Below are 27,763 nucleotides of genomic sequence, written 5' to 3' on the forward strand. Positions count from 1 at the left end.
AGATTATGTTAACAGCACTAAGTCAGCTGTGTCTGGCTTTTACTCACCCTCACTTTCATAAGGCCTTACCCCCATTAAGTCCTCTTCCAGTTTTTCGGGGATTTCCAGAACTAAGAAACATTACTTTAAAACTTAAGTACAGGCAATGATTTCCTTCACTTGAAGATTTACATTCTAGCCCTGGAAGAAACATACCAGACTACCAGTAGAAAAGTACATGATGCTCCTTATATTATAAAAAGATTACTCCACATATTAAAAGTTTCTTTACATCATGTGTCATTAGGGAATTGCAAATTAAAACAACAATGGAATACTACTGCATATCTATTAGAATGGCCAACATTCAGAAGACTGACAACATCAAATGCTGGTGAGAATGTGGAGCAACAGGAACTCTCATTCATTGCCACTAGAATTCCAAAATGGTACAGACACTTTGAAAGATAGGTTAGTGGTTTTGTTGCAAAACTAAACATACAATCCAACAAACATGCTCTTGGTATTTACCCAAAGGAGTTAAAAACTTGTATCTCCACAAAATCTTGCATATGGATATTGACAGTAGCTTTATGCATAATTGCCAAAACTTGGAAGCAACCAAGATATCCTTCCCCAGGTGAAGGCATACGTAAACTTTGGTAAAGCAGACAATGGATTTTATTTAACCCTGAAAAGAAATGAGCTATCAAGCCATGAAAAGACATAGAGGAAACTTACGTGCATATTACTAGGTTAAAGAAGCTAACCTGAAAAGGCTACATACTGTATGATTCCAACTATAGGGCATTCTAAAAATGCAAAGCCATGGAGAAAATAAAAAGACCAGTGGTTGTTTGGATTTAGAAGGGGGGGAAGAAAGGATAGATAGGCAGAGCACAGAGGACTTTCAGGGGCAGTGATATTACTTTGTGGGACACTGTAATGGTAGGTACATGTCATTCTAAATTTGCCAGACCTAGAGAATTACAACACCAAGAGTAAGTCATAATATAAACTATGGACTTTGGATGATAATGATGTCAGTATAGGCACGTCAATTGTAAGAAGTGTATCACTCTGGCGAGAGATGTTGGTAATGGGGGAGGTTATGCAAGTGTCAAAGAAGGGTGTATATAAGAAATCTCTCTACCTTCTGCTCAATATTCCTGTGGACCTAAAACTGCTCTTGAGATAGTTTATTATAAAGGATTACCCTAGCTTCTATGGCTCCAAGTGTTTTTTGGCCTGAGCAACAGTTGCAGTTAACTGAGATGGGGAAGGTTTGGATAAAACAGATTTAGAAAAAGAAGATTAGGAAATAAGTTTGGTCAAGTTAAATTTGAGATATCTATTGATGTTTATTGTTTTGTTCAACAAATTTGTCAGCTGAAGATCATATGGCATCTGCATGGATGTTTTTTTCTGTCCCCCTGCTGATGGCCACTGCCAAAATGCCACTTGAAGATATCTCATTGCTACTTCTGCAGTCCTCATGAGAACAGGTATCTATGCCGAAGGTTCTTAGCATGGTGCTGCAATAAATGCCAAGCCTTGAGGCTCCAGGGAAACACTATGGACTATGGAGTCCATGTTCATTCCTGTAAAAGGGAACTTTTCTTTTCTCCCCGTATTGGCATTAAACGTGCTCCAAATCTTCAGCAATCTCCTTCACCTTCTATCTACAATTTCTTCCTCCTCAGGCTGAGGCATAAAACCTCTTAGACTGAGACTTGTAATCTTTTCCTTTTCCTCTTCATTTATCCTTTAACCTTCAACTCCAAACCTTTCTTTTTCCTACTCTCTCCCCTCACCTTCATTCAAATATTATCTTTCTGGTTCTGGTTCTGGTTCCGGACATGTTGGATTCTTGGCTTGGGCTATTGTTAAATTATAATAATTTTTATGGACTCCACACTAGGAAAGAGTTTAAAGCAGAAAATGGTGTGATGTATACTGCAGTGGAGCCCTAAATGTGATGGAAACAACTTTCAGCACCTAATCATTGCCTATTTGGGTATGAGTGGAAAAGCATTAATTTGGTTGTGTAGCATAAAAGTATGACACAGCAGTGACACATCAAGAGCCCACTAATTTACTATTTAAACATCTCCATGACCCAAATTTTTTCCAACATCCATTCTTTTGTCGAATTGTCCTTCCTCAGACTATATGAATAGACCCCTGGACATTTCCGATAACTGAAATAACTATTCCTAAATTTGATGTTTTAGAATTACAGATGTCGTTAATGCTTTAAATTGATAATCCACACCTAAAATCAGCTTGTTTTTAGAATTTCTTCATATGGAGGTGGGGAGCCTAACGTGCCAAAACATGGAGCAGGAGCAGGATATAGGTCAGCGGTTTGAGTTTGAAGGTGAATTCCAACAGGTGGACTCACAGCTGCTTCTGTCCCTGGAAAGAGAAAGATGAAGACTTGTAATCTTTCTAGTGAGCATAAAACATAGGTACAGGAACTGCCCAATAAAATCTGGCATTTCTGAAGCAACAGGAAATTATTTGTATCTATGAGAAAAATTACAACTATCTTGCTCTTTGCAGGGAAGGTTTAGTCACCATAGCAAAAAAAAAATCACTTACCTGAACCAATGAAATCATCATTGTCTAACCCATCAAGAAGCATTTACAATTTAGCAGCTGAAACTAGAAGGAATATCCTCTTTTGTACATCACAAAACAGGATTCCTCAACACTAATAGCATTTCAGCTAATGCTCCCAACATGGGAAATGTAAGTTGCATTAGAAAAATTAAAATATCACTTTTGAAATTGTATTATTTTACATTTATGGTTGCAAACTTCAACTAATACAAGTAATTAATTATTCCTCTTTAGTAAATAGTAAAAATGTTAAGCTCAGTGATGAAAAGCATGTATTTAAAGTATACACACACAATAAAGGAATATATTCTAAAATTTAAAAAAAATACTTTGAAATCAAAGCTGGTGACTTCTAAATTAGGCATAATACAGGACATTAACTATTACAAACTGGCCTTTTCTTTCACTAACTGGTAACTTTGAAAGAAAGACAATATGCTTACTCTAATGGTTCTTTTGGAAATTGCCTGTTAGTATTTCCTTGAAAGATTGTGTTTGGGTAACACAAAAAAAAATAGTGCTATTTTATAACCATCTTTATATCAATATGTGGCTGTATATATAAAGATGGTTTATATATATATATAAAGATGGTTTATATATATACACACACACACATACATACACACATATATATAAATGCTTATATATAAAGAATATGTATTCACCTGGATATATTCACCTGGATCTTTACCCACCTTTAAATGATTTTGACTGCCTTTTGCCAAAACAATAGCAACCACCAAAAATTCATCTTTAAAAAGAAACTAGTCTCTTGAACTGAATCTGGCCTCCGGCTGTTTTTGTATATTGAATTTACGAAACACAATCTTATTCATACATTTACGTATTGTCTATGGCTGCTGTTGTACTGCCATGGCAGCGATAAGTAGTCCCCACCTAGACCATATATTTTGCAAAGCCAAAAATAATTTCTATCTGTCTGTTAATGGAAAAAGTTTGCTGACCTTCCTTAAAGGAGTAAGATTTGATGCCATTAGGAATATTCCAAACAACATGCCACAACGATCAAAAGAATTCAAAGAGTAGTTGCATATTAGACATTAGCTGCTTCACTAGGATCCATATGGAGATTACTCAAAATGATTACTTGGAAGCGGATAATGTTAATTTAGAATGATGGATTTTCATACAGTTGCGTTTGTCTTATTTCTTATCTCACAGGTACCAGAGCAAAGACTAATAATTCAAGTATGTAAAGGGTGGGGCGTATTTAGAATATATGTCTCACCTTCTGGTTTAGCACTTTTCTTAGAGTTATCTATTTGATTAAATAGTCTACTTTTGGGTTATTACATAATTTTTTTTGCCTCAGTTTTCTCTTAGGCAATAAAGGTATAATACTAATGTCTACCTCTATAAAAGCAAGGCTAAATGAGCATAAAGTACTTAAAATAAGGTCTGGCACAGTAATTATGCATCAGGGTTTACTATTATTATTACAATCTGTCAAGAACTGTACTAATGCTAGGAACGTGCATGCATCTTCTTTTATTTACAATATTATTTTTCAATCCATCCTCTTTTCATAGTTAAATAATGATTTAGACATTATCATTATTAATTATAATATAGAAGTTATTAAATGAAAAGTATTACGGAGTTAGAGCCCTTTGCAGTTTGTAAGTTTGGGTTGATGTCAGATAAGTCTGTGGGACTTGATCAATCAGAGTTAACACTGGTAAAATACAGTTGTCCCAGTAATTTCCTCCATTGTGAATACTTGCAATGAATGATGGCTATTTCCTTGGTGAACTGCACCTAGTGTATTCAGTACAAAGTCAAAGGTAACTCTCTTTCTGCCTAGAAATGGTCAACCAAACTACTTGACACATCTATTATTTGTACTAGCTCCAATTTATGTCTACGATTGCCACTGTCAATATTGTGCTGCCAGTGATAGAGTCTTCATAGTTGCTTTCGTAGAAAACTTTCATTATCTTCTTACTACAAATTTTGCTGTTGATCTTAAACTTGTTATTAAAACCACAAGGCATTGAGTAAACATAATTAAGCTAATGTGCTCAGAAAGTTTTGAAAACCAAATATAGGTTATATCAGTTTTCAATTTTTTTTCAAAGCATGTTTACATATAATATCAAGTGATTGGATACTGGGGAGAGCAGACATTTCTATCTTTTGACAAATTAAGAAACTGAGAGAACTGAATTAAAAATGCCAGCAAAAATCCTATAGTTTTTACAGAACTGCTGTCTAAGATATCAGAGTTTATTGTTTAATTTTGTAAAACCAATACACTTACTGCTTAGTTTTTATAGCCAGAGTGGAGATTTCCTATGTTTTTAAGAATAATCACTCAAATAGACTTCACCTCTTTCTATATGTTCTTTCTACCTATTTCTCCTCTTTCCTTTACTTCATTCCTTTCTCTTCTATGGGAGTGGCCAGAAGCACTGAATTTGAATCACAGTTCTGCCATCTACTTACTACGTTGCTTAATCTCTAAGTGCCTTTGTTCCCTCATTCGTAGAGTGGTCAGAATGATAGTGAACTTTCATAGAGTGATAAGGAAGAATAAATGAGATTCGGGATGTCAAGTGTTAGCACAGGGCATGGCTCCTGGGAAATGCTCAATGAATGAGTCATTACTATTATCACGTCTTGCCATGAAAATCTGTGAATGAAATACTTCCTTTTTTATTACTGAAAATAAGTCACAGAATATTTACACATACAACATGAAACATAGGGAAGTGACATTTCTGAAAAATCATAAAATAAAAGAATCCTGGGAGACTTGGAGGGAGAAGAGAGCAGAGCCTATAAGACCTTGCTTCTTGTTCACCTCTCTGGAGCCCTCTTTTTTCTCCCCAGCTCAGAGCACTCATATGTAATCACTGCTGGAATGCTGGTATTTCTATTTTCCCAGAAATAAGAAAGAGGGAAGATTATCCCTGAAACTGCAGAAGAAATGGGGTCAGAGAGATTGTATAGTTGCATTATCAAGCAATCTGCCCCAATGAGAAGCTAAGCCAAGATAAGTGTCCCTAGGACGGGTGTCCCCTTGGGCTTCATCTTGCAATCAGCTCAGGAAAGGCAGGGAACCTCATCGGGAAGCCTTGTCAAGCCTGAGGGAACCCAGCTCCAATCCACAGACCTCATGGCATAGAGGCAAAGGGACCCTTATTTAAATGTTATGTGATTGATTATGTTTTATTAAAAACACGGACAAACAGTTGTGGGGGTCCCTCTCCTATGCTCTCCAATTCTCTCTTTTCTAATGCATAGTTAATTGTTTTTCTGCCTCAAGCTCTATTTGTCCTTTTCTCACCTCCAAAACTCCAAACATTTTCCATTATCTTTAGATGTCTTGCTTCCTCATTAATACGGATTTTTATTCAGCATCACAACTTTATTTTTAATAAAACATTATTGTCATCCTCATTTTTAGTAATTAAAATAAAAATAACCTTTCATTTTTAATAAATTCCAAAATTCCTTTAACACTGCCTTTTAATATACAAATTTAAGAAACAAAACAAAACAATTAACCTAATCAATAAAACCAAAATCCTTATCTTTTTTTAAAAACTATTTTTAATATCTGTTTTACCCTATCATAATTATAGTCCTTGGATTTATGAACTGCTGAGCAATGATCACAAACAATAGAGATTTGGGATAGAGATGGTCATGTGAGAATTTTAATGATTTTTCTCTTTTTTTCCCTCAATCTTTACTAAAAATTTGCATACATTCCTTTTAAAAAATCACTGTCTGTGGCTCAATGTGTGTTTTCACTTCCCATTTCCACATTTTAGAGAGGGAGGAAAAACTGGTGTAGATTGATATGATTTGGATCTGTGTCCCCACCCAAATCCAGTGTTGAATTGTAATCCCTAATGTTGTAGGTGGGGCCCGGTGGGAGTTGACTGGGTCATGGGAATGGTTTCTCATGAGTGATTGAGCACCATACCCTTGGTGCTGTTCTCGTGATAGTGAGTTCCCATGAGATCTGGTTGTTTAAAAGTGTATAACACCTCCCCCCTCCCTCTCTCTTCCTCCTGGCCCAGCCATGTGAAGTGCTTGCTCCCTCTTCGCCTTCTGCCATAATTTAAGTTTCCTGGGGCCTCCCCAGAAGCCAAGCAGATGCCAGCATCGTGCTTCCTATACAGCCTGCAGAACCATGAGCCAATTTTAAACTTTTTTTCATAAATTACCCAGTCTTAGGTATTTATTTACAGTAATGTGAGAATGGACTAATACAGGAAGTCTTCTGTGTTTTCAATTGTATTATCACTTAGGAGATATTCTGAAGGCATTATTAAATTAGGTAAGATAGTGAGTGATATGGTTTGGCTGTGTCCCCACCCAAATCTCATCTTGATTTGTACTCCCATAATTCCCACGTGTTGTGGGAGGGATTTGGTGGAAGACAAGTGAATGGCAGGGTGGCTTCCCCCATACTGTTCTTGTGGTAGTGAATAGGTCTCATAAGATCTGATGGTTTTATCAGGGGTTTCCGCTTTTGCATTTTCCTTACTCTCTGTCTGCTGCCATCCATGTAAGATGTGACTTGCTCCTCCTTGCTTTCTACCATGATTGTGAGGATTCCCCAGCCACATGAAACTGTAAGTCCAATTAAACCTATTTCTTTTGTAAATTGCTCAGTCTCGGGTATGTCTTTGTCAGCAGCATGAAAATGGACGGATACACTAAGATAAGAAAACATTGAAACGAATGAAAAAAAATTACCTAAACATGGATGCTGAACAAAACACACCCACGTAATACTAGAATTATTCATCTTTGACGGTTCAGAGAAGGAACTAAGAAGGTCCCAGAAACTACGGCATGGATGATGCCATTTGAGAAGACATGAGGTCACTGAGCAGATGCTCTCTGTTTTATAGCAGAGATGGTGAAGGAGAACCAGATCCAGAAGATGAGTTAAGTTCAGGGGAGCATAACAAGGGGAGAAGAAAGAGGAGGAGATTCTGGAGCTGTGACCAGGAAGAGGAAGTGGGGCTGAAGAAAAAAAGAAGAATTTAGAGTCTGTATAAAATAAGTAGGTTTGAATTTTAGTCCTTAAAATATCTCTGATTTTAAACTGTTTCTTCTCTTCTTCCTCTTTCTCTTGCTCTGCATCTTCTCCTTCTCTGCCTTCTTGACTTTCTTCTGATCTTCTCTTCTTCTTCTTTCTCTGACAGCCCCTCTTCCTCCTCACTCCCCAAGAGAGGAGTTGTATTAGTTTACTAGGGCTGTCATAACAAAGTACCACAGACTGGATCACTTAAATAACAGAGATTTATTTTCTCACAATTTTGGAATCTAGATGTCCATGACCAAGGTGTCAGCAGGGTAGGTTTCTTCTGAGGCCTGTCTCCTTGGATTGCAGATGGCCACCCTTCTCCTTGTGTCTCTATATGGTCTTTACTTTGTGCCTATCTGTCTGTGTGCGAATATCTTCTTATAAGAATGCTGGCCATATTGAATTAAGGTTCATCCCAATTACCTCATTTTAATTTCATTGTCTTTGTCTTTTTAAAGGCACTATCTTCAAATGTAGTCATATTCTGAGAAACTGGGGTTAGAATTTGAACATATGAAATTGGGTGGGACACAGCTCAGCCCACAACAGGGGGCATCAGAGGGAATACTTTTCCCTTTCTGAAGGGTAAAGAGCTTCCTGACATATTGTGGACACGGAGGGTGTTCATTGAGCACAGTAAGTGCCAGGATCTTTTCTACTGAATCCAAAGACTTTTGAGAAGCCCCTGAGTCTAAGGACCCACATTTCAGGGGTATAGATCCTATGAAGAGGAAGGAAGACCAGTTATCTAAAGACCGAATCAGCAGAGCACTGTGAAAAGACAGGAACATTAGTCCAGGAAATGCTACTGGGGTCTGTGGTGTTTGGGTGAGATCCCACAGACCTCTCCCAGACAGGAAATCTCACCAGACATTGGGATGGGCTGTGTTGGCAACACCTTCCTTAAATACCTCTTATAAGGATCCAAGCCAAGTGTTTTCTTTTTTCTGTTTAGTATTTCTAATCAGAATAACTGGCAACCTGTGCCATGTAATAGTGTCAGTAGTTCTGATTGAAAGAAATGTTCTATTTTATGTTAACATTAGCACAATTTGACCACCTCAGTTTCTCAGTCAAAAGTTTCCTCTGAGTTCTGCTTAGTTGAGGGCAGCTTCCAGGAGATCCTGAGGGTCAAACCTTTACTCCACAGGTCAGAAGAGCCGAGCTATTTCAATTAATGTATTCAATAAATGGTGATAATTAAGTAAAATAAGTTTGGATAAAAATTTTAAAAATTAAGTTCTGGGAGGAACCTAACATTAATATATCAAATGTAGTCTCTCCATTAAAATGTTTCAAATGTTGCATTTCCCACATTCTGTATTCAGTGGGGAACATCCCATCTTCTCCTTTGTGCTCAAGAAATGGCAGGGAGTTCAGAAACCTTATTTTATATTCTAACATGTCACCTGTGTCATTCCAGAGATTTCTCACTTTTCTCTTTCTCTTCTGAACAGGGACTGTGAGGGAAATTCAGAAGCACAGTCCCATAACCTCAGTGTGGGTGTATGAATCCTGAGGCAGCTGGACTCAATTCTTAGCTGTGAGCACATACTCTGTGGGAGCTGCGGAGGTAGATGCTGCGGTTTTGACCCTCACCTCCTTCTGTAGCCACAAAAGCAAGTGGTTCTCTTAACTTCCCTTTTGGAAAGCAGCTTCTTTTTATAGAAATACTAGGTAGGAAGAATCATTTGTATGGAGAAGTGAAGGTATCATGAAGATCCAGTGAGGAACGTAAATTTAGCATGGGTCCAGGTTTCAAATTGTCTTAAAATATTGACTGCCTGAAATTTACTTCCAGAAATTACTAGGTAAGAAGTCGCTAGAGATGGGAGATCACCACTTCCTAAATTACTCTTTTGTATTTTGTTTTGGAGAAGAGAAACAGGAATGCCACAAAGCTCCGCTCTGGGCACCATATCCACATCAAAGACTGTATGAATGGCTGTTGCCTGCCTGTCCTGCCATCCTGAGCATCCCTGGGACACGATGGAACATGGGCAGTGGGTAGAACAACTTAACAATCAATTCAGCGTCGTCACAAGAAAAGATAAATAGGACAGAGTACGTGATGGGAATCAATAGTAGAGAGATTTGCAGAACATCTCAGGATGGAAGAGTTTAAATGTTTCTTGAGCAAGATGAGATCCAGAAGTTAAACCAGTGGAATTGGGAGGAAAGAACAGAGCGAGGATGGGCATGAAGATCCTGGAGCACAAGCCCTACCACTGAAAAGCTGCTCTATCGAAAAGTGTAGGTGTTCAAAGAGTGAGGCTGTACTTAGTGTCCAGGGATGGGCTGGGCTGTCAGTGACCAGCCTACGTTTTCATAGGTTCCCTATCCCCAATTCTGGACAGTTTAAGCTCGATTCGTTGACTTGCAGTAAACGTCTATGCATGCATGCTTCCCCTTGAGAGAGAGAGAAGTAAATAACATCCTCTAAGATAAATAATAGTCACGTGTTTCCAAGTTGATATTTAGGAGTTAGAGATAATATCTGAAAATCCTCAAATTACTGCTTAGCATTTGACAGACGTAAAAAAAATTGTGACCATATTTTTTTTTTAAAAAGCAGTTTACCCCCAAGGGGTTGTTTTTGTGTGTGTGTGCCTGTTCTGAATGATTTCAGAGTAATATAGAGAATGCGAGTCTATTGTCCATCACTCAGTGCTAGCACATGCAGTGTGCTAAAGCAGTACATCAGCCTCGACACCTTCTCTCACACTCATGACTGTTCAGCCAAGTTCAAGAGCATATACGGAAACTGCCATGCAAGAAATAGAAAAACATTAGATAAACAGGTGTATAACCATGGCACATAAACTGCTTTAAAAATTTTAACAGTATAACTGTTAGCTCAATAATACACTTAAAATTAAAAACAAAATTCTTTTAAGATTCAGGATAGTTGAGGAAAAGGTCTTTCTCAAAGTGAGAGAAGAGCTGAAAATACTAGGCTGTGTTTTTCTTTTTAGAAACTTAAGCTCAGATAAAAGAAGCATGATTGCATTGACTTATTACATACCTCTACGTAAATAAAGAAAAATAGTCCAATGTTATCATGTTGACTCCTTTGACTAACATATTTTGTTAAAAGATCAGTAACCCTATTTCACTCTATGCCCCGTGGAAGGTGCTTTTGTAGGAGGAAGAACTATTGTTTTGGAGACTTTAATTATCCTTCCTAAAATAACCACTTCCCAAACTGATAATGTGCTGCCTCTGTTAAATAACTTTTGAAGGAAAAAAAATGTTGGAGGTGAATATAATCATTATCTTAGAAAACTAAGTTTGATGTTAACACATTTTTGTTTATTTTTACCCCACTTTTCATCTTGCTGTTAGTTTTCCTCAGGGAACACCCTACTCCATCTGTTGCAAATTTCATGGTGGCCCAAGTTTCTGATAGACGGCTTTGGCTATTATCTCTGTTAAGCACTCTCGAGGTAACTGTGGTGTGTAAGGCAGCACTTTAGAATAAAGTCTCACAACAGTCCTGGTTGAGACAATACTTAAGATGAGGAAATAGCTATCAATTACGGCCTCCCAGAAATCAGTAAGTTGCTTTTTTTCTTCTGCTCACAGTTAAGGCTGGCAGCTACAAATAACTCTAAGCCCTTAATTTCCTGCAGTCTTTACTTCCTTATGTAAACTGGAAAATGAAGGGAAGGGCATGGTTTTGGGAGGGGCTCGGAAGCTGACAGGATCAGGATGCTGAGATGAAAGGGGATGAAAATTGACATTCTCCTGACCACTTCACAGAATTTCAGATTCTGCCTTGACCGCAGACAATCTGGAAAGTGTTGCTCAATGTTACTTCAGATGAGTTCAGTAAAGCATAGAAAGCTCAGTAAATGAGATTATAAATAGAAGTTAAGATAGGTTGATAATAAAAGCTCAGAGATGTTTTTCGGTACCCTAAACCCTACCATTCACCTGGACTGCCCAGCCCTGCATACTTCTTCTCTTCTGCTTGCTGAACAACAAACTATTTAGTTGCTTTCCTTATACTTAACTGTGCGTCAGTTCCCCAGACACATTTTCTTTCTTCTGGGATTGCCTTTCTTATGACATTTTCTCCTTTAAAGTTGCCTCAATGCAGTCAATGGTGTCTCCAATAAGCCACATCTTTTTCTAAGTTCAGACATCTGCTTTTGGGAGAACAGTTTTTCAATTCACCACAAAACTGCAAAGTATCAAAAAAGAGTCCAGAAGTGTATAGACAACTCACCATAAATGGAGTCCAAGTCTCCAACAGCAAAAACGGCCATGGTGCGCCTGTGAGAATCAATTCGGGGCCTCCTCAGCCAGCACTGGAGGCAGAGAACCACTGCTCCACAGAGAAGAGCTGCCACCAAAACCAGCAGCAGGATCCTGACTCCAAAAGTAACCGAGAAAAGAATAAGGTAGAGCATGTGGGGAAGTTAAGAGCTTCCATTACTACCTAGAAGTGGGGTGAGGATTCAGCTAGACTGGCCACAAGCAATGTGGGACACCAAATTCCTTAAACAATTTCCTACCACCACCCATACATTTCCACTGAACTGGAAATATTCTTTGGCCCCAGAGAGGATGGATCTTTCCAGGTGGTAATAATCATTTTCTCCTTAGAAATTGGAGGCTTATTCTAAAAGGCAGTGTCTTAATTCATTCATCCATTCTTCCTTTCAGACATCCATCCATCCATTCATCCATCCATGCATCCGTTCATTCATCCATTCATCCCTTCATCCACCCATCCATTCATCCATCCATGCATCCGTCCATTCATTCATTCATCCCTTCAGCCATCCATCCATCCACCCATCCATCCATCCATGTATCCATCCATCCATCCATCCATCCATCCATCCATCCATCCATTCATCCACCCAGTTAGTATTTAAGCAACTGCACACACTTTAGATATTGGGGTTAGGAATTCAGAAGTAGGCAGAGAGGGTCTTTGCCTTTAAGGAGATAACCTGCTAATTGAGTGAACTGACAATGTTAAGTTTAGAATATACAAATGTCAAGATTTAAGAGGTTAAGATTTCTGAAGGGGCCGGGTGCAGTGGCTCATGCCTGTAATCCCAACACTTTGGGAGTCCAAGGCGGGCAGATCATGAGGTCAGGAGATCAAGACCATCCTGGCCAACATGGTGAAACCCTGTCTCTACTAAAATACAAAAAATTAGCTGAAAGTGGTGGTGCATGCCTGTGGTCCCAGCTACTTGGGAGACCGAGGCAGAAGAATTGCTTGAACCCAGGAGGCGGAGGTTGCAGGGAGCCAAGATCATGCCACTGAACTACAGCCTGGTGACAGAGCAAAACTCTGTCTCGAAACAAAAAAAAATCTGTAGGATTATCTCATAGAAGAGCTAGTGGTCATTTGGAATGGCTTTTAAGGCCAGAACTAGTATCAGTGGAGGGTCATGTAAGGAGATTTCAATAACAATGTTTTTTTCTACTATATTTTCAAAAATAACAATTATTTTGCTGTTAAAGATTTTCAACTCTAGAATAAACTTATTTTTAAAAATAGTGAGTCCCTTTGTCACAAGAAGTGTTTAAGGAAACATTGGCCAACAATCTGCAAGTGATATTTCTATATTCATTTGCATGACCCCTAATCTTTCCTTAAGCTGTATGATTTCATGTACCATATTGAATTATTTAGGAGAAAGAGTGTGTATATACCACCAACTGTCATGTAAAACAAAAGTAAGATATCCTTACCAGATATACCAGCCTTTAGGGTGTTGATCATTATAATTTACACACCTGGTGATAAAGGAAGAGAGTTAGTCCTGGAACTCTGGATAGCCAAAGCCTATTTCTTTCACCCAATAACATTGGTATTGATCACACTTGTTTCTCCAGAACAATCACCTACCTATTCCCATACCAGCCCACACCTCCCGGCACCCAGCACAATTATGCAAATGTTTATGCCCACTCAATTCAAGGCACTGAGAATACAAGTAAATGTGAAATTATCAGACTGATATATAAACAGATAATTGCATTATAATGGGTTTGATTCTAGAGTTACAAATACTGTTATGCATTGAGAAGGCAGTGACTAACTCTTCAGGGACAACAAATCACAGGTGTCGGGTGTTAGGCAGATAACCATTATAGCTATATACTGTTCAGCTAGAAACCCACAGTCACGTAAAACTCAAATTCTCCAGGGAAGAACATCTTGGTAGAGAATAGGAGGCATCGGACAACTGTTTGCACTCTTGTTATACAATTGGTGAGGAAAGAAATTAGGCTAGGAGGAAAATGAATGAATGTGACCATACCTACCATTTACCAAGGAGTTAGAAGTGGATTCCTTCAGTCAGGAAGTTGACCCTCCTGTGTGTGTCTAGCCACAACTCAATCATTCTTGAGACACGTTTTAAAAGGTCACAGACAGACAAAGTTCACAGAGTGATTTTTGGGAGGTATAACTCGGCAGGCATAGAATCCCTCACTATGCCTAACATGGCACACTAAATGTAAGTGGGCTGATGGACGCTTTTCATACCTCAGTATACGAACTACTTTTAAGGTATTCTGTGCTTCAGCAGTGGAAATCTGTTATTCACAGTCAGATACACTTCTGAGAAGACACTATACTTAATCATATCTTCTTCAGCCATTGTTAAAATAACTCAGTTCATTTCAGTTTGAAGACATTCATAAATGTCAGTTAATTTATTACGTCTAGCTTCCCTGAGGAGGCAGGGTGTCATCCCATCATCATATCAGTCAGAAATGACTTTTAACATATGTGAAGTGTCCATTTAAAAATTTTATCACAAACGTTTAAGACAGAAACCAATCACCCAGCCTACAGATGATTTCATCCCCCTCCACGTATAAATCTCTGCTGCTTTTTTTTCTATCTGTTTTTTGTTTGTTTGCTCTTTGTTCTGAGCACACAGAGTGTTTAGCAAAATTCACAGGTATGCCTGTAGTCTCGGCTACTCAGGAGGCTGAGGCAGGAGAATGGCGTGAATCTGGGAGGCGGAGCTTGCAGTGAGCCAAGATAGCACCACCACATTCCAGCCTGGGCGACAGAGTGAGACTCCATCTCAAAAAAAAAAAAAAAAAGAAAGAAAAAAAATTCACAGGTATGGCTGGAAAAAAAAAATGGCAACTGAAGTAAGACTTTAAAAAGCATTCTAAGACAAATGACCATCAATAAAAGATGTGAAAAATAATTAATGGGATATACTTACAGAGGAATATTATTAAATCATCAAAAATAATGTAGACATGCTTATAAATAAGTCTTGCTAAGTAGTATAGAGACTTCAATCTTACTTTGTATATATTATTTTTCACAAGTACAATGATTTCACCAAAATTACTACCAGACATAAATATACACCAAACTACTAAAGTGCCCACTTCTCTTGAAGATGGCATTATGACGAACTCTATCCCTTTACTATTGTTTGAATTATTGTAATGTACATGAATCACTTTGTAGTAAAAAGAACTTTAAAATATTACGTTAAAAATTAAAACATTAAAAATACAGATTTTTTAAGAGGCAGAAGTGGGGAAATTCTCTTGGTGTCCTGATTCAGTGAATAAAGCAGAAGGGTTTGTTTTGTTTTGTTTGTTTAGTTTTGAATTGTGACATCTAAGCTCATGACCAGGAATACGGATTATTCCATCTCCCTCCTCTTCCTTTTCTTTTTTTCTATTTTAAAATAGCCCCTTTACTTATAGTTGAACTCAATTCTAAATATTAACCACCTCATTTTGTTTCTTAAATCTAATTTTTAAGGCCCTCTGTTTTTTTTCTTTCTGGGCTAACAATTTTCCAAACCGACTTGTTTCACTTTTTCTTTCTGAGCTGGTGCACCCTCTGGTGGAGCTTCTGATAAGCAATAACATGGCTAGGAAGCAGTTAGCTGGAGAAATTCAGTAATCATGTAAGTTCTAAATTGCAGGCACCTTTGAGATCGCTTATTCACCTTTAGGATTTTGCACAGTGTACCACTAAGACTTAAGGTGGAGAAAGGAAGTGGGGAGGTCACTACCTAGTCAGAGAACTACACATGTGTCTTCTGGCTCCATATGCTCCCCTCCCTAAACATTATTTCCATTTCTCTCTTAAATTCAAATTTTAAACAGATACTTTTTGAGTTCCTAAAAAACTAAGAGTATTCTAATTACTCAAATATTACTTCCAAGATAGTCAGTATGGGAAACGTTATATTTTTGAAAATGAAATTATTCCTCAGAGATTGGTCAAATCGGTATGATTATGCTAAAAAGAAATATAATCATCAGGGGGTGGTGAGAGCTGACTCTAATGTGTGAGAAAGACATTTGGAATAAGAATTATCTGGAATTCGTTGTTGAAGGAGATAATTTCTGTCCTTATCAGAATGATTTCCTTTTGTGACTTTGATGTCATGGAGATGATTTCTGTGCTACACGGATGGTGAGATGAGTTGATCTTTATTCTTCTTGGTGCTGAGAATCTGTGGACCTTAGATTAACTATACGTTTACGAATTTGATAAATTCAGGAAGAAATATGCAGAGTTACTCCACTGGTTTCTCTGTCACATCACTCAGCATTTTCTAGGGCAGACTCTCTTCTAAAATCAGATGTGTAACTATATGTGAAATAACGGACTCTCAAACTTCCATCACTATACGTTTGGGTCATACTATTATAATTCTCCTTTTACAACTGAGAAAACTCAGTCACAGAGACATTAAGTAACTTGCCCAAGTTAGCATAGCTGGAAGTGGTAGAACTAGGTTTTAAACTCAACTGTTCTGGCTGCAGAGTCCATGTCTCTTAGCACCATGTAGTGGTGCAACTGGAAACAGTAATAGCCAGTTCTAACCTCATTTTACTGTGTGGAATATTGCCTGAGTGAATCCAATACCCCGTGTTCCAAATGCTTTAAGGAAATACTGAAAATTTTTTAAAAAATGGAAATGAGAGCCTGGTGAGGATCAGACAAAGAGAATAGGCCAATAGTGAGATCAGTTTGTAAACCGAATATAGTAAATACCATATATAAAATTTGAATTGAACTGTAGATCTGACTTAAGCTTCCTAGCAGCTAACATAATGAGAGAGAATATTGGTTATGTAGTGTCCTCTAAAATTAACAAAATGAACAGCATTACTCACCAGATGTACAACTATTCCTGGCATAGAACCGAGAGAAAAATTCAAGCTATGAGGCCTCACAAAGAGAGCACTGTTAACATAAGAACAGTGTTTTCCATAGTATTCTCAGAATAAATTCAACAACAAATTTTATGATTTTTTTTTTTTTTTGTTATTTTTAAAAAGTCATTTCTCAACATAGGCCAAAGTACAATTCAGCTACAGTAATTTGAGGGACGGATGAGTCACAAATCATATCACCCAGAAACTGGTAGTAAATTGTACACTATCTCAAAGAATGAATGGACTGTGTATCTCTCAGGTATTTCACCAGATGTGTAATTGATTAAATGTTGGATATACAATATAACTTTGTGGTTGAAATTCTGGGCTCGGGAGTCAGTCCCAGGTCCAAGTCCAAGTTCTGCCTTTTAACTTGCTTTCCTACTCCTGAGTAAACTATTTCTCTTTATCGAAGCCAAGCAAGATGTGGTATGTCATTAGAAAATCTATCAATGCAATTAATTTATAGAATCTTTTATATGTATAGTCATATTTATGTTTCATAAATCAATCTATTTTTGTAGATTCATGCACATCAGTGTCCTTGGCAATTTATCAGAAGAGGACTAAGTCAGAAGTATGATAAGAGGGGCTCTGTCATGTTTTATTTCATAAAATAAATTACTGATAGCATTTAAATTTTATACAAAGACAGCACAGCAATGCTTTGTTCATGTGAAAAATAGAGTTATAAAAGTAAAATAATTGGATTGGATCAGAAAAACATACCCTGGTGTTTGAAAACAAATTTAAATAGGTAATAATAAAATAGACCAGTTTTTTTGTTGTTGTTATTTGAGACGGAGTCTCGCTCTGTCACCCAGGCTGGAGTGCAGTGGTGCGATCTCGGCTCACTACAAGCTCCACCTCCCAGGTTCAAGTGATACTCTTGCCTCAGCCTCTTGATCAGCTGGGATTACAGGTGTGTGACACCACACCTGGCTAATTTTTGTATTTTCAGTAGAGATGGGGTTTCACCATGTTGGCCAGGCTGGTCTCGAACTCCCCACCTCAGATGATCCACCCACCTTGGCCTCCCAAAGTGCTAGGATTACAGGGTTAGCCACTGCACCTGGTCGATCGACCAGTTTTTTTTTTCAATGGAAAATATATGCAAATTGTTTTGCACAATTCTTGGAACATGGAAGTTGACTAATACAAATGTTTTTATTTCTAGCTAATCAGCACCTCCTCCACCATGGCCTTTACCTAGGCGACCCATGTTTCGTGTTTTTACTTTGATACTCCCTTGCATTCCAATCCAAGTCTCCCTTTCCGGTGTCCATTTTGCACGTGAACTTTGGACAAGTTACTGTCCTTTTGTGTTTCTTATTTCTGAAAGACATTTGGAGTAGGCCACCTTTATGGTCCTTTTCACTGTAATCTGCCATGTTTGTGTGTTACTGTCTAATAGCAGTGCTGGTAAATGGATGAATATGGTCTCTTGGCTGGGTAGTGTATTTTAACAGGAGGTAATGTCCCAGATCAAAGAAGCGATTCTAAACTGAAGTCTCTGGTATAAATATAGTTAGAGAAAGAGGATTTTGTTGAAGGGGACTTTTTACTCCTGCAGAAAACAGCGTGACTTTCCTTATAGATTCATTCCACTGACACTGTCTTGTGATAACAAAAGATTTGAGATATTGTGCCCATCTTCAATACATTTTCTTACCTCATACGACCACCCTACATTCCCAGCCACTCTCTTTTTTGTTTTTATTTTCTGCCCATTTACATTTCATTTGAGGGTTTTGTTTTGTTTTGTTTTGTTTTTACTCAAAAGCAATTGTACTAAATAATGACAAACATTACAGACACTCAGATGCAAAATGATGTAGCCAAAGAATGTGATACCTAAGTACCAGTTGAAGCCCTACTACTAATTTACTATTTCTCTTAGGTTTCAATTCCTTCACCTAAAAGGGAGAGCAGTAGCCTCAGTAGCTCTAAAGTCAGCATAAAAACTTTCTTAATATCATATTTTTTCTGTCACGTTGATTAGAGTTAGATTCAACATTTAAGATCCTTTCCAATTCTGAACTTCTTTATTTTGTTAGTGTGGGTCAAAGGCAGAAGATGAGGAGATAAGATAAGGGCAGCCAGGAAATCCGGAGGCAGATAAGCATGCAAACAATCAAATCCTCTGTTACATCACAAACAGCATAAGACAGAGTGAAAAAGTAGTTCCAAAATTAACGTAAAGAAATAGCAATCGAGAGCCACGCAAAAGCTGAAAGAGCAGCACAAATTTAATAAGCAGATTGTTAACCATAAGATGATCTACCAGAAACAGGTGAATGGTCCCAATCCCTGCTGTGCAATACAAGCATAAGCCTCCTGCTATACACAGAGCATGGCTTTGAGGGTAACAGGCAATGAAAACAGCTGACTAACAGTAAGGGCTGCAACCAGGAGAAGATAGTGCTGGGTGGAAGTGCTTTTCTGACACTAAATCACAATGAATTACAGATATTAATTATCGGTACCATTATGAATGGCACCTTCTCTTCATCTCCTGAATAGAATTCTGAGAACCATTAAGTCTATAGCACAAAAAGTGAAAAAACTGAGTCAATTGTTCGCATAATTCATATCACGAGCACTTTGAAATATACACACAGTACAGGTTAGAATTTTGATTAGTTTGCTTGTATTTTAAACTGAGTTATACAGAAAACTGCCTCCCTTGGTCACTGTGATTTTTGAGTGTGGATGCAGCCATAGATAACATCGTGATTCTTTTATGAACTTAAAATACCCTTGAAACCTTGAGGAAGAGAAATTCAGTGTGCAAAAATATCTAGAAATCAGCTAGACCTCTTATTTATTTAACAAAGCTGATCGTAATGAAAATTACCTTTCCTGTTTAAAAAAAAATTGAGCAATCTGCATTTACAAACTATTTACTTTTCTTCTGATTATAATGATCATTTGTAACTCAGCTGGGCTTTTTCTAATGACTTGAGCCTTTTTTATACTTTGAATTTTTTTAATGCTAAATAAAAACATGGAGTTTTTTGGTGTTTACTTACATTTCATCTTCTTCACATGGTAGGTCCGAGAGCACCAACTGAAACACATGTTTAGAACAATAAAATCCAAACATCTCATCAATCTAATCCTTTAATACAAGCAGCGCCTAGAGACAATGTGGGTTTATATCATTTCGTTTGCTTTTTTAATTAAAAGCTCTGTAGCAGACTTTATTGTTGGTACACAGAATTTTAATTGAAAAAAATCTCTGGGTGGATTCTTAAGCTCAGCAGTGGCAGAAGATATATATTTTGAACCAGATTCCATTTCTACATACCAATATAAATGGATTTTATGACAATTTTTGTTTTTTCTATACGCAGATTTTGCTTGCTCTAAAGAGCTTTTGTGCACCTTGCATTTTTTCTTTTCATGTTTTAGCTGGAGGACAGCGGTTCATTATTAGTGAGTATTATTTTCACGCAAAAAAAAGTTCCAAGTACATACATGGAAACAGAAGTCAATCCTATCAGTATTAATGGGTATTAAATATATATTCATGAAAGGGTGACTTTAACCTGCTCTAAGGGTAAGATCCATTTAAGATCACACGACATTCCAGTTGAGATCTACAGTCTTCTCTTTATCAGAGAAGAGGAAAAAAGTAATCATTTTGTTTGCTTTGTTTGAAAAGACCAATACTATAAGCATTCTAAAATAATGCTCTTAGCTCTCTGCACTGAGTGTCATAGGTTACAACATCTCATACACCAAATCGCAAGGAAAAAGGCACTTCTTTCTAAAGGTTTTATTATCTGTTTGCTTGCTTGACCCTTTGAACCAGGACTCCTTCCTCGCACAATGAGAAAGTCTTTAAATGGCATTTATATGTAGCTCTAAATACTTCGTTGATGAGGTCAGTTGAAGTATTTATTTTCCTGGACTATAACATGCACATAAAAGTAAAAGAAGTTACAAAATTTAAAGTGATAGACTTGGGATTTCTATGTGAGATGTGTCTTTTCCCCCCTTAATCCCAAATACATCTCCTTCAGCACCTTGTATTTACTCCACCAAGTTTATCTGGGCAAAGAGATTTGTGGAGTTGCAGATGGAGCCATGAATTGGCCATGAGAGAGCATGGTAATGAACAATTTATAAGCACAGAAAATGAGTTGCATTCTTTTTTGCTAGGATGCTGCAAATAGATTTGCATACTAAGTGAAAGGAAAGTGAACATTCACATTTTGTCCATAAAGAAAGTTTATTTATGAGTGGATGAAATCATCTGGGATCCAGCTTAACAGATAAACAATGCCAGCATTTCACTTTCTGGTCCCTTCCATGTCTTGTGTGTGTTGTAACCTAGCAATAGTACACAGTATGAAATGATTAGCACCTCCCTGCCAACACATTACCCTTCAAACTTCCAGTTATTATGAAGAGGTAAGAAAAGCCATAATTTACTTTAGATCTAAATATTTCAGGTACCTTACATTGAAGTAGCAGAGATATAGAGATGCACGTATTAGTCAGAAAGGGATGCTGGAGCAGAGGAACTGAAATAAATCCTAAAATGGTTCTGTCTACATCAGTCAGCATTGAAAAACTGTCAAGCATCCAGTATGGTTGCAGGCAATAGTAAACACGTCTTAAATTAATCCAGCCATAGCATTTTGTTCTGTGTCAATAGCATTTTGAATTAAAAAAAAAATTACAGCATAGCAAAGTTAAACAAAGGTTAAATTTGCAATCACATTATTTCAGTAGCAATAGAACTAATTAAAGGAGAAATAAGACTAATGCCATGGACATTTTGTTTTGTCCCTCTGACCAATGAATACAAGAAATCATAAGATGCTAGTAACGCTTGAAAGAAATCTTTTAAATGTAGAACAGTTAAGTTGCTCACATATAAACCTATAGCAAATCAAATCCTCAGAGTACCTCTGGAAACCTTAACCCAGAAAGAGAGAGAGTTACCTGGAATAGTGGCAAACACAAGATCCCTATTGTTGAGATCACTGAAGTGACACTGAAAAGTCTGGATCTTGACATATTTAAAGGACAATCAGCTTAGGATCATGGTTTGGTGCCTGTGTTTATTTCCTTCTTTTCAGAACTTACTAGCTTCCCTGTAAGTTACGCTTCCTACCAGGACATGCATTAATAATGGCTCCTTGTGACTGATAAAGTGCGTGCTAGGGGAAGGAATGTTGGGTGCATGTTTACAGGTACTAAGAGCCCAAGGAGTTTAAGGTCAGAACTTCAGTACTGTTTGTCAAGGCCTGTAAAAGTAGGGGTTATAAATGCTGACCTCCAGCACTAGCTGGCTACTTAATAACTTTCCGCATCCAAGTGCATGTTTCATTCCAGGAAACTTCTGAGTTTCTAATACTATCTCATATTTGGAACATTTGTTCAATTTTCTTCCTTTGTTGGTACTCTTTGTTCTCCTACACACCATTTTCAGTTCCAGGTCTAACCCAACCTTAGGCATAAAGCTTTCCCTGTTTTATTGCGATAATATCCCTCTTTTAAACCAGGTTTATTTCAGTGTTTATTTTATGAAACAACTCCATCACTACCACTGAAAAATAAAGCGAGAATATCTAGGGAAATTCTGAAAGAAAGAAGAGGCAGTAACCTATTGTATATTAAGATGTCTTAATCTATGCATTTGACAAAAATTAATACTGATACATGTAAATAATAAGGTAAGTGTAAAAGAATAGAGAGTTTAGAAATGGAGAGTTTAGACTCAAATAAACAAATTTATTTAAGCTTCCATTTTAAACTAGTGGAGAGAAGATGGATATCTTTCAGGGTACAATGAAGAACTAAATGGTTATGTGGAAAGAATGTAACGAATGATTGTTAAGATGCTTAACTTCAGTCATAATTAGATAAACATACCTTAGAATTATAATCAGATTGGCAAATTCAAAAAATTGATACTATAGGGAGGAGGGATAAATATGGGGAAACAAATACTCTCTTATATGTTTGGGAAAACTGTACAGCTTATCTGGAAAACAAGTAGGCAATATACATCAACATAAAAAATAAATATGCCCCGAGAGCAAGAATTCTCCTCGCAAGATACATGAACGTACCCCTTACACATGGCACAAATTGTTATATGCAATGATGTTCATCAGAGCATTGTTGGTGTTAACAAAATATTGGAAACAGCAAATATTCATGAAAATGTAACAGACTGAGTACAAAATGGTTATATAAATTTAACAGAATACTAGGAATCTGCTTTAAAAGGTGGAGACAGATCACAGATGCTGATATAGAGAGGTCTCTAATAGTTATTAAGTAAAAGGTACAAAAATCACAGAATATTGTGTACATCATGTTACCTTTGTATGCAAAAATAGGAAGGTAGAGCTATAGTATTCTCTCCATACACAAAGCTTAGGCATATATACTTATATATGCATGGGATTTCTCTGCATGAAACTGCTAACAGTGGTTGCTCTGTAAAAGGGAAATTGGAAACTAAGAAAACAAGAGTGGGAAGGAAATTTACTTTCACTGTTACTTCCTTGTATTTTTGATATTTTTTACAATGTCTAGATGTCATCTAATTATTTTATACATACATTCACTTCTAACAGCCAATTTTGAAGGCAATCATCTACAATGCAGAATGAGAATATTATAATTCAAGCTCCAGTGTATTCACCAAGTCCAATTCAAATTGTAATATATGAACCCATTTATGATCACACACATAGATTACTCTAGAAACAAACCAGCAGTGTTAGTTATCTAAACTACTGCACAGAGTTGGCCATCATAGTGTACGGACTAGTTGAGCTGCATCTGGATGGGTGAAGCCGACTGTGTGGTGACCATGGTCTGTTTAGTATGCAGCCACAGTCACAGCCATGCATTTCAACGCAGAGGAAGGGCTTGGTGCCAATGCCAATAGGAGAAAAGTAAACCAAATCTACAGTATTATTTATCCCTAAGACACCCTCCATTTTGAGTGTCTCTGAAGCCTGTAATTAAACAGAATGAAAAATAGGCTTTTCACTGGTGAGCTTATTTATTAGGCAGTCAGAAGCCTGACTTCCGTCAGTGGAGTCAATGATCTTAAGCATTTCTGGGAAAGGAAGAGGCCAGATGACTGGAAAAGAGAATGGAAATAAGGGCAGCATATTTGGTTTTGCTTCAGAAACTGCAATAATGACCAACTAGATACATCGATTAGATAATTCTTGTCCAAAAAAAAAAAAAAAAAAGCATGATTCTGCAGCAGCTGCCTGACTAGGAGTATGGTAGCTGAGTGGAGGTGGAGTCTATAGTCACAATAGTAACGCACACACCACTATTATATTTGGTGCTAAAATCAAATTTTACATTCATTTCCACCTTTCTATTTCCAAATTGCCATTTATCCATTTACATCTGTGACTTCCCCACGCCACTTCCAAAGTCCAGCATAATATTTTCTAAGACAGTAGTTTCTCCATTATATTTCCTTCCTAGCATCATGACAGTGTGGTGGCCACGGAATAGAAAACCTGACCATGAGCACAATTTTACCTGCAAAGTTTTTTAAATAGATACTTACAATTAAAATAGCTTATTTTGTGATAAATTGAAATTCGCATGCAGTCTTAAGAACTACTACAGAGATCCTATATGCTCTTCATTTAGTTTACCCCAGTGGTAGCATCTTACATAACTGTTATACAGTATCACAACCGGAAAATTGACGTGGAGAAAATCCACTATCTGTATGATTTTTTTAAAAAATTATGTACATAGTAATCGTTCACATGTATGGGGCACATGTGATATTTTATCACTTAACATGTGTGATTAATTTTGTAAGTCCAACTACATCCTTATGTGCATGAACTTGTGGTAGTGAATTGTCATCACTGGAAAGTCAAGCTGAAGATGGATGAGTGCTATACATAGCAGTATGGTCTCTTAGATCACTAAGATTCTAGGGACTGTTTATGTATGTTTGATTATAAGAGTAGAAGTAAGCCAAACTTGAATCTGTAGAAGAGGAAAGGACATGCACTGTGATAGTGTATAAAATTCGCCCAGTACTTGGATGGCGGACCTTTCATCTACGTCTTTGTTACAAGAGAATGGGCACACATATATTCAACTTCACAGCTCTGGTTATTCACCTGTCTCTTTTCTTTGTGAGAAGGAATTAATCCTTCTGAAATGGCCGGAGTTCAGGAAATATGAAAACTATCCTCTGGATTTGGAGCCTGACATAAGTCAAAATTCCCTGAAGCTCTGAAGTCATATCAATATTTGTCTTTAAAGGTCATGGCATGCAGCTGTTCGAAAGGATTGAGGACCAAAATTCAAGGAATTAAGTGAGAATAAATAAAAGGTATGAATAAAAGTGGGCATGCATAAAGGAAGGTCCAAAGAGCAAGCAAGGGAGCACCAGCTACTCTCTTTATCAAAATTAAAAGTGCAAGTTAAGGTTCTAGGAGTTAGGAAGCCTTGGTCACTAATAAGCAGCAGTATCACAATAAACAGTTATTTATAAAAGCTGCATTTTCTAAAATAATGATAATAATATTGAATTATCTTTCTCAAATAATTTCATTAAAGATCACATTGAAACTATCAACATGAAATCAGATATTGCACAGATGTAAGATGTTGATTACTAGAGCATAAAACACAACAAAATAAAATAAAATAAACGAGAATTTCAAAATTAATTCAGAGATCCATGGAAACAATAGGAGTTGAGGTAATACAAGGAGGACATAAAATGAGGCAGCAAGCTGTCAGAGTCTCTAGTTTCTCCATTTCCTTCTTCCCGCAGTGAAAGGAAATATTGATTACATTGCCAAATCAATGATCAACTTTTAGTCATCTTACTCTAAGTAATGGACCAACATTTGACACAGTTAATCACTTCTTGCTCCTTTACCTTCCTCACTCGGCTTCCAGAACAATAGCGTTTTGATTTGCCTCCCAGTTTACTGACCATTTCTGTTCAACTCTCTAGACCTGACATGTTAGGGATGCCTTAAGACTCAGTTCTCAGACCTCTTTCTCTTCTATATACATCCACTCTCTCAAGAATCTCAGTCAGTCTTACAGATTATCATCCATAAAATGACAACTCTGAGATTTGTATCTTCAATCCAGATATTTCCCCGGAACCCATGTAATCAACTCCATATCAGTTGGCTGGGGAGGAGATTGTCGTGATATTTAATATAGCAGCTGAGGAAAACATTGCTGAGAATGTGGCATTTCAGCAAGGACCTTAAGGAAGTGATGAAGTAAGCCACATGGAAAAACGGGAGAGGTGCATTTCAGACAAAGGAAAGATCGAATGCAAAGCCCCCTGAGACAGATGAATGCCTGGGAAATGTGTGGAAAAGCAAGAAGGCAGAGTGCCTAGAACAGACGGAGTTGAGCAGAGACTGTCAGTTGGCTGGGGAGGAGATTGTTGTGGTAGCAGCTGAGGAAACATCACATGTCACATCACATCCATGTCATCATTGGACATATTAGACTTCTGCAAATAAACTTAACCCAAACCTAGCTTCTCACTTTTCTTATCGCTTCTCTATCCTTTGTGTTTTCTCCAAATATTTCCTATATCAGTAAGCTAAAACACCCTTTTTGTTTTCTCAGGCCAAAAATCTTATAAATATTTTTTAGTTCTCTCCTTCATATGCCATGTCTAATGTATCAGTAAATCCTGTAGTCTCAAATTTCAAAATATATACAGACCCTCAACACTTTTTACTACCTTGACTAGCAACTTTTTACCTAACTTACTCACCAACCACCTTCATATGTTACCAAAATTACCATCAATAGGTTCTTAGCAGGTACTTCTGTTTTTCCATTTGCCTATCTACAATATAGCAACAAGAATGATGGTGTTTTTGTTTTTGTTTTTGTTTTGACAGAATCTCCCTCTTCCACCCAGGCTAGAGAGTGCAGTGGCACAATCTTGTTTCATTGCAACCTCCACCTCCCAGGTTCAACCGATTCTCCTGCCTCAGTCTCCCAAGTAGCTGGGATTACAGGTGCCCACAACCATGCCTGGCTAATTTTTGTATTATTAGTAGAGACGGGGTTTCACCAAGTTGGCCAGGCTGGTCTTGAACTCCTGACCTCAGGTGATCCACCTGCCTCAGTCTCCCAAAGCACTGAGATTACAGGCATGAGCCACCGCACCCAGTCATGATGTTCTTAACTATGTCAGATCCTGTCACTTCTCCACACAAAACTCTCAAGTAACTTCTTAATTACCACAAAGTCAAATGAAGATGCTTTTTATAATGGCTTAGAAGGCCTCACAAGGTCTGTTCTCCCTTCTCTTTCTGGCCTACTAATCTTCTCTCAATTCAGTCTGTTCTGGGCACTTTGGCCTTCTTGCCTTTTTACAAACTTCCCAGGCATTTTCCTGCCTCAGGGGCTTTCTATGATCTTCCCTTTGTCTGAAATGCACCTCTCACACTTTCCATATGGCTGCCCTCCTCACTTCTTTAAGGTCTTTGCTGAAATGCCACATTCTCATTGATGTTTTCCTCCACTGCTATAATCGATATCACAACCATTTCCTCTCAGCCAACACTCTCTATCCTATGTTTGTAATTTATGTTTTCAAAAAAATTTTGGAAAATGCTCATTTGTAATACTACATATACAGTATTTATTTATTATTTTTCCCCATCATTTGGAATGTAAACTTCATGAAGAAAGGGAATTTTGCCTCTTTTATTCACTGTGTATCTCCAGTACCTAAAATAGAACCTTTCACATACTATGTCCTCAATAAATATTTGATGAATAGATGAACTAGTTGATTAACTAAGTAATGTTTAAGTGACCTGGACTAGAGGCTGGTTAAAAATCATCATAACAGTTGGCTAACTAGAAAGGAAACTGCTTAGGTCACTT

At 37.4% G+C, this 27,763-nt stretch overlaps 1 protein-coding gene across 1 annotated transcript; it reads right to left on the minus strand.

The window, feature by feature from the left end:
- Positions 1-1,324: 1,324 nt before the first annotated feature.
- TMEM207 (transmembrane protein 207) lies at positions 1,325-26,811 on the minus strand. Its single transcript, XM_003895274.5, has 5 exons — positions 21,818-26,811; positions 19,894-19,931; positions 13,397-13,441; positions 11,910-12,052; positions 1,325-2,397 (listed from the first exon to the last, which is right to left on the minus strand). Exons 1-5 carry the CDS (start codon positions 21,890-21,892, stop codon positions 2,261-2,263), a joined length of 438 nt encoding a protein of 145 aa, XP_003895323.1. The 5' UTR covers positions 21,893-26,811; the 3' UTR covers positions 1,325-2,260.
- Positions 26,812-27,763: the final 952 nt, after the last annotated feature.

This window comes from Papio anubis, chromosome 2 (assembly GCF_008728515.1).
Source record: "Papio anubis isolate 15944 chromosome 2, Panubis1.0, whole genome shotgun sequence".
Lineage (NCBI taxonomy): Eukaryota > Metazoa > Chordata > Mammalia > Primates > Cercopithecidae > Papio > Papio anubis.

Excerpts from the sequence above, each read along its gene's own strand:
- TMEM207 (XM_003895274.5), bottom strand. The coding sequence starts at position 21,892 with ATGTCAAGATCCAGACTTTTCAGTGTCACTTCAGTGATCTCAACAATA. Across the intron at positions 12,053-13,396 it reads CCTAAAGGCTGGTATATCTG|GATCCTGCTGCTGGTTTTGG; the intron begins GTAAGGATATCT and ends TTTTGGAGTCAG. Across the intron at positions 2,398-11,909 it reads AGACTTGGACTCCATTTATG|GGACAGAAGCAGCTGTGAGT; the intron begins GTGAGTTGTCTA and ends TTCTCTTTCCAG.